Below are 8272 nucleotides of genomic sequence, written 5' to 3' on the forward strand. Positions count from 1 at the left end.
AGGGCGAAGGTGACGAAACCTACTGAGAAACAATGAGGGATCTGCAAGCCCCCATTCAGCAAGGTGCAGACAGGTAGATACCGAAAGAGGCTGAAGTGTACTAACCCATCTGGGAATTCACAGAGCATAGCTCATGCCACTAAGAATAATATCATTACTTACTCTCGCCAACAGTAATGGTTTGTCCCTCAGGGATACTCCACTGCCTGCTTCTCCTCGGGTGTAGAGTTGGACCCTAGAGGACTCAAGGATGTTTTTCTGGTAGAGACCAGCTAGCCCCAGGCTCATCAGACCTATTGTCTAATGGCCACGGGAGCCTTTTCCACAGTCTTGAGTCACCATGGCCCTCTCTCACTCTGTCAGTGAAGGACAGAGACTCAGTAATTGTCACCTGGGTCTGGCTTCTGTGTTATGTATGAGCCTTGAACGGCGGCAGCAGGGAAACCGATCCCAAGTTCACCTGAACGTAGTACTGCTTAACATTTTCATCCTAGCTCCTGCCTTTGAGAAACAGTGAAAACAGCCATTTAAAAAGAACAATAATAATAATTAGTCCATAGAGCCAAGCTCCTGTGCCACCTACCAATATGTTCACCCAATTATAAAACCGTGGTGAGTGTGCGTTCTTGGTGACTTCTGAGGCTCCTCCCTAGAGAGAAGCTAGCCTTGGACGGAGCTGGCTGGGAGTCTCTGGGAAGCCTAAGGGGTGGTGTCCTGTGCGCATCTCACATGGGTTGGCACATGGAGCAGAGAGATGTGGCTAGATCATTAACATCTGACTTGGCCTGTTGGAGTTGCCTGCCAGGCCCTGTTCTTCAAGCTTATCTTCAGTTTCTGGGGATTAGTGACAAGAGTAACTGTACTTGTTACATTTTTAGGTGACTTTTATCCAGTCTATAACAAATATTAGATTCTTAATGAATTATTAGTTAATGTTACATGAGCAAAGTAAAGGGGTTCTATGAGCAAGATCTATCTGAAGTTCTGCCATGCCCAGTAAATCCCCGGTTCCTCTCTCTCTCTCTCCTTGCCTTTCGGTGCTTGATGACCTCAAGGAAAAGAGCAGGGGAGGGGCCCGCGTGCTCCCCCTCATTGCATATCCTGGAGTGTGGTGGAGTGCTTCTCTTCAAAGGCTGTGTAAGCTGAAGGTGACAGGCTAGATGGAATGCCTCTGTTGTTCTCCGGACTCCCTCCCTCTCTGTGTGTCTCTGTGCATGGCTTCCAGCCAAATAATTCACCAGCTTGACTGCCTCACTGACTTGATATGTCACCTTTCTTGTTTGTGTCCTTTGTCACCCACAGGTCAGCTTGCAAGGTTGAATGCAATATCCCTTTCTCACTCTCCTCTCAAGTAAGTACCTGCTGTTTGGGAGGAAGCATGGACTCTGTAGGCTGAGCTGTGATGACTCTTAGCCTGAGTTCACTCTTTCCGTGTGATGTAGTGTGAACCCTCCCTGCTGCCCTCAGAGTGGCAACTCAAGTGCAGAGCTCATTCCAGTCCTGTGTAAATCCCCCAGACATCCCTGGAGTTGACATTTTACTCTTTGTTTAGGGCAGTTGTCACAGAAACTTCCATGGCTCCTGAGGTGCACCAGAGTCTCTGTGGCCACATCACTAATGGCATCCAAGCTACTCCAGCACCTCTGGATGTCAGTCAATTCCTAAGTCCTCAAAAAACATATGTGCACACTGTAACCAGGAACAGCACAACCAAGGGGGAAATCCCGCAGCCTTGTGGTTTGAGGATGACTACTTCAAATCCACTGGGGATTTCAGTGTGATAAGTTAACTCAAGATGTCATTTAGGTTATTTTATGCCACTCTAAAGATTTGCCTAGTAATGGGCCAAAATCTCAAGTCATTTTTTTTTCTCTATCATTGAAATACTGGTTGGTACTTGACCGTCAAAATCACTTGAGTGTCGTGATCCAAGTCTCAAGTTCTGCATTTTATTAGAACCATTTTGAAATACAAATCTCACCAAAACTTAGCATAATTTAAAGAAACTATTAATCCTTTATGAGTTTCACTTTCCTCTGTCCATCAGGATACTATACAGGAGGTAGACATGTGGGATACAGTTTTAAAGAACTTGACACAGCATAACTAGCTGTGGACATGCACATGTATGCATACCTCCACATGCTCCAGCTCCCACGAGTACCCACAGAAGTGGAGCAGATCCACGGGACTCAGAACAACTTTGTTATTTCAACTTTTATAAAGAAGCCAGGACTCGGCTTCCTGCAATGATGGTGGGACCCGCTGTCCCTTAAGTCTAGATGGCTTCTCTAGTTCTAGTTAATGACCATTTGGTGGTCCCTCGTCACAACCTAAGTTAGTACACTTCCTACAGCAGTCAGGCTGGCCTGGCCAACGGACTTGTGTATAGTGTACTTACATAATCCTTCTCAATCGTGGAATCCAATGAGTCTACAAGATAGCCGATAATGCACCCTGCCAACCCTAGTTGCTAATTTTAGGAATGAACATATTTCTTCAGCAGCATTTCAAGTAGTAATGGATACACACTAGGTCAAATACTAAAAGCACCCTAGCCTGCACCCCCAGGTTCACATCAAGTCAGTAAGATTGCACGAATGGGCAGACCTGAGCTGTAAGAACCCTTACAGCTACACTCTGTTTGCCCTCCCTTGCGTTCACACCCTCTCCCAATTCACAGTGACGACAGCAGAAAAGGGTCCCAGGAGCTGTTTCTGAAAATATTCACTCTGGTTATAGCACATCTAGTCCCAGAAGAAAAGGTTGTTCCTTAATAGCATTTTCTTTCTCTTAGCTCCAACAATTTATTTGTTTTTGTTCTGTGTATTATCTAAATATTAAGGGTTTGTTCTTAGAAAAAAAAAACATGCATTGTTTTAAGGTAATAAAATGGTCTTACTATAAACCCACATAAAAATTAGATCACGTAAGCCAGGTGGTGGTGGTTCACACATTTAATCCCAGCAGCACTCGGGAGGCAGAGGTAGGTGAATCTCTGTGAGTTCAAGGCCAGCCTGGTCTACAAGAGTTGGTTCTAGGACAGGCTCCAAAACTGCAGAGAAACCAAAACAAAAAACAAAAAAAACTTAGATCAGGTTCTATTTTTTACCTAAAAGCCAACTTTTTTACTTTCTTGGAAATCTAGTAGTGAGAAATAAAACAGGTGTGCCTCTGTCATTTACCCGAGATATTCTGATTAGATGGCATTCTGAAGGAGCCTACACACAAACCAGCCTGTGGCTAAGTCAGCCAGCTGGGCAAAATGCATTTAAAATCTTATAGGGCACCACAAAAAATAGCAACATTTCACCTTTAGCTCCTTTTAACCTACTATGATGTTCACAATGGGATCGATACAGTTGCAATTTAAGAATGACCTGTATGATTAGTATGTTTTTGTTTGGACTTTCTGACTATATAGCAATACCAAAATTATCCCAAAGCACATGCCTCTCTTACGCAAGGGTCCTGAACCAAGTTCATTGTCTTGGCATTAGTCAACCAGTCTCCAAGACAGAGTCCTTCATGAATAAGGGCAGAACATGGAACCTAAGGAGCAGGAAGACTCTTCCTGTGTTCAAGGTAGACTACGGGCCTGTTGTAAGCCATTGGGTGCCTTGAACTCTTCATGACCCTCAGGAGTACCCCAGGGATCCTTTAAGAGGAGGCTCAATTAAGAGAACTCCGCAGCATATCTTGAGAAGACACACAGTGTCCAAGACACTGGTCCCTGATTTTCACAGGAAGAAAAAACAGTGTGTGTGTGTGCGCGCGTGCATGCCTATGTATGTAAGGGCAAGGTGGGGGACTCAAAGCTACTTAGCCCTAATTTAGAAACAGTTTTCACCTGTTTAAAAAAAAATTACACACTCCTTATTCCCAGGCAAGCTATAGTCAGACAGATGATGAGAGTAACATGACATCCGGTGACGGAGAGAGCTGCGCCTGCAGAGAGGAGGAAGACAGCAGCGTGGCAGCAGCCTCACCCTCGCTCGCTCGGAGAGAGGAGCCACCACATCCAGCACCTCCAGCAACCCCCTCCCCTAAAGATGTGTTCCGATGCCTGTAGTGCAGCTAGCTTTCCTTTCCAAGATTTGTAGTTCATAGGTGTGTGTTTTAGAGGGGGGTGGGGGGACAAGACTTCTGTTCCTAGACAATTTATCAACTCCATCTCCTGTAACACGGCTCATCCCTGGTTCAGAGCAAACACCCGGCGGCTGAGAGCCTGCTGCTGTTACACTGTATCGACGAGCGTTTTCAACCTTCACACACAATATTGAACCCGTTCAGTTTACAGTGACAATATTAATACTGTTTGTAGCTAGAAGTTTCATTTCTGGATTTTTTGAGATTTTTAGCAAAGACCCGTCTTATTATATACTACACACTCCCCCCCCCACCCCCCAGCAACTGAAGGGGAAGAAAACAACAACCTGCAATAGGATTTGGTTTCTGAGTGTCCAGACTCAGAACCCAGAAGCCAAGGAGGGTCCTTGGCCTGCCCGGGTCTCCAAATCCCTATGAAAAAATGACTTAAACCTACCACCAGAAATAATGGGTTCTTGAGGGCTTATTTCCAACTTCGGGTTATTTTCCTTCAAGATACTCTAGTGAGTCAGCCATAGAATTTAATGTAAATACTTTTCCAAATAGATATCATATTAAAAAGAGAGAGAAAAAAAACATTCAAATGATATAGAATCTAGTTTTTAAAATCAGCACAGATCTTCCTAAAAACTGTGAACTTGTTTTGGAATACTCGTTACTAAAGCTGTTTATAAACCACACGTGCCATAAGACCCCCACGGACCCCCGTTCTTTGCACTCCTCCAGGTCTCGCTCTCCACGGCGTACCCTTAGGAAGCATGTCTTACCCCACACCGCTCATTGACAAGTCCCCTCATCGGCTAGTTCCGAGGCCTTCAGCTTTAAACGTATGGGCTTAAAGTGCGCTTGCAGACTTCACCCGCTTTTCTTTCTGAATGTCGATTGCCTTACCTGACCGCCTGTTGTTCTGCATGCGGCGTTGTGTGGTCCTGCGAAAGGAGACAGGCCCTTCCGTGTGGGATTGGGATTTCACGCTCAGTGTGAAGCTGGTGTGCGAAAGAACGGTCAAAGGCAAGAGGATAAGAGCCTGCGGACGGTCCTTCACGAGGCCCCTCAGTAGAAGAGACCTCAAAAGGGCCTCTCGTAGTGATGCTGGGGAAAATGGAAAAGTCATTGTTTATCCCAAGATCCCGTGTACAAGGAAAAGGAGAAGCCAGACACCTGCTAGCTGTCTTAAGCTAGCAGCCTCTCTGGAATTCCTGGGTTTTTCTTCTAAAAGAAAGAAGGGAACATCACCGCAGAACAATGATTCTCAGAGTGTGTCCCTCAGACCAGCAATGTTCTTCATGTCACCAAAAGTCTTAGCAATGCAGTTTCCTAGACTCCAGCCCAGACCCATTGAATCTGAAACTCTTGGGTCTGGGCCTAGTGACCCATGTGTTCATCAGTCCTCCTAACAATTCTGAAGTAGGCTATAAGATAGAAAGCACTGGTCTTGCACAGAGCTGTACAGCAAAGGCTGGAAAAAGCCTTAGCCAGGCTAGGTGGTAACTCAGTTGGTCAAATGCTTGCCTAGCATACACAAAGCCCTGGGTTCAAACTTCCAGAGCTCTGTAAACCTGGCACGATGACACATGCCTGTGATCCCAGCACTCAGGAGATGGAGGCAGGAAGATCAAGAGTTTGAGGTCATCCTCAGCTACATAGTGAGTTTAAGACCAGCCTGGGATACATGAGACCCTGGCTTGAAGGAGGGGGTGAAGTGTTCAGAATAAATAGAAATGCTGTAAGCGGACCTCAGATTTAATTTTGCTCACTGGGCTGGCAAAAGCCTCCTCCAACCCTGTACACCTAGTCCGTATTGAGTGGCTGATGACTCACTTCCTGGCCCGACTCTGCAGAGGGCTGTTGGATGCTCTTGCCTCTGCATTTGGTCAGAAGCCTTCTCCTTGGCTGCCCTTTGAAACAAAATTGTTTGCCTTGAGGATAGCTGAGAGATTGGTTGGCATCAGTAGAGGACCCCGTGCTGTCCCTGGGTATTATTTATCTATTTCTCTCGAGAAAACCCGCCTCGCAAAATTCCCTGAGCACAGGCTAGCACCAAAGTTTCACAACTGCACAGTTCTCTGATGTCTTTGCACAGGTGGATTGTTTTTTGGTTTTTGGTTTTTGGGTTTTTTTTTTTTTGCCGGTTTTGTTGGTGTGTCTTAACGTTCATCTCTTCCCCTGCCCATCCTCTGTGAAATCACACCTCTCTAGATGGTGCAGGTGGCCATTGGTGCCTCATACTCAGTACTGAAAACCACTACATCCCAGATACCTGCATTTCTGTCAGCTCAACATCAGATCTCAGAGCCTGCCGGAGGCCCTCAGCCACTAACTGGACAGAGCTGACCCATGTTGTTTCTTTGGTTTTCTACATCAAATGTGTGTCTAAGGTTGGAACCATTCTCCTGACAACCTCCCCTCTTGTCATGGCTCCCATTGCTAAGCAGCTCCATCCCATGATCTAGACTCCGTTGTACAAAGCCATTACAGGAACTCTCTGGAAACCACTACCAGTGAGCAATTTCTCACTAACCAGCCACCTTTTCTTTCTCTTAGCTCCACGTCAGCACTGAGACCAGATTCAAGCACCCCTATCCTGTAACCGAGACAAAATGGCGTGTGTTGTTTTGGGGTTTTGTGATTGTCGGTGGATTTCTTTCCTTGGCTCTCCAAATTTACTTTTGGGGCCTGTTCTAATTGCAAACCCAGCAGGTTTCGTCTACCCTGTCTGCCCTTCTCAACTGTATCTCACAGGGGTTGTTCTTTTATCCCACAATGAATCGCACACCCATGTCCATCAGAGCGTATGAACGAGCACTGGTCTAACACCGCCAAACCTCCCCCACAGCGTTGTGGTCAGGAGGTGGCTGAGATCTACTGTATAGGATTCAGGAATTGGTTGTGGTTTGTCGGGATGGAAGTTGGGGTAAGTTTGGTTGGTCAGAGGGAGACGTGTGGGAGATTACGAAGATGGATTACCGTATGATCTAGAATAAGGCAGGGAAGGTTCATTTGTAAGTAGTAATGTGAACTGAATTGCATTAAGATTGTGGCCTTTGTGTGATATATACTATGTATTTTCTTATATGCATGAGCCAAACTGTTGCGATATAAGTTAGCACTGGTGTCTGCTCTTATTTTGACCATCTTCGTCCACCATTATTAGTTCTTGGCTGTTAAGTGTAGATAGATCTTGTAAATATGGCAACCTTTGGTTGCTGCGTTCACTTTGGTTCAATTCCACACAAGGAACCACAAGCAAAGAACTCCACTGTGTCCTTAGAAGACAGGGCATTTTTACTTTGAACCAAAAAAAGGAAAGAAAAATCAGAAGCATTCATTGCATCTTGAAGCTAATAAACATAAGACATTTTAAATTGTGACTACTGTAATTTGACCCCATTTGAAATAACCAATTCAGAAACACTAAAGAGTATACAATATTCATTGGGATTGTAACAAAACTACTATAATATGTTGTTTTGTTGATATTGCTGTTGAGTATTGTTTTGTGTGTGTATGTGTGTGTGCGTGCACGCGTGCGTGCGTGCGTGTGTGTGTGTGTGTGTGTGTGTGTGTTGTGTCTGTGTGTGTTGGAACCTCCTGGGGACATGTTATATTTTGAAGTGATTAAACTATTTAATTGTGTGTCTATATTTTGGAATGAAATTATTTCTTCATTAAAAATGTTTTTTAAAACACTATAATGTTGTGGGTTTTTTTATTTTTTGTTTTAATGGACCTTTTTTACAACAATATGAAATCATCTCAAAGAAGGGGAACAGGTGAGTTCCGAACATATGGAACATGAACCATGGTGGAATGTTGGACAGCTAAGGCAAAGTTTCTATATTCCCATTAAGAAAAAATACCAAAAAATTGCTAAAAATAATCGAGGTCTAACTGTGAAGTTATGGATGATATTCCTGATTTGTTCATTAGGCTACTATCTTTTGCCCAGCCTCCCTGCCTTAGCTATTTGGAGTAGCTTGGGCAGATGGATAAGGAGTCCTTGATTGAGTTAGACAGGCTTCGATTTGTGCACAACCCTTCCTGCATCCCACCTGCACCTCCAGAGAGCAAGTCTGATATCAGAAATTCTTTCAAGAGTAAGAAGTTGTCTTTCAATTGTATTGTTAGGCCATAGAGCACTAAAAATTATGTGTGTGCTCAC

General features: G+C 44.7%; 1 protein-coding gene across 6 annotated transcripts in view; it reads left to right on the forward strand.

The window, feature by feature from the left end:
• Positions 1-7799, forward strand: part of Dtna (dystrobrevin alpha) — a 370950-nt gene extending 363151 nt beyond the window's left edge. For 4 of the 6 annotated variants that reach the window (XM_026783424.1, XM_026783428.1, XM_026783427.1 and 1 more), the window contains 2 exons: positions 1303-1351; positions 3887-7799. In XM_026783424.1, coding sequence (XP_026639225.1) covers positions 1303-1320 — 18 coding nt within the window. In that variant the 3' untranslated portion in view covers positions 1321-1351; positions 3887-7799. The remainder of the gene's footprint in view (positions 1-1302; positions 1352-3886) is intronic. The other 2 variants (XM_026783425.1, XM_026783426.1) reach the window with 1 other exon arrangement.
• The last annotated feature ends 473 nt before the right edge of the window (positions 7800-8272 follow it).

The sequence above is a fragment of the Microtus ochrogaster genome, chromosome 18 (genome assembly GCF_000317375.1).
Source record: "Microtus ochrogaster isolate Prairie Vole_2 chromosome 18, MicOch1.0, whole genome shotgun sequence".
NCBI lineage: Eukaryota > Metazoa > Chordata > Mammalia > Rodentia > Cricetidae > Microtus > Microtus ochrogaster.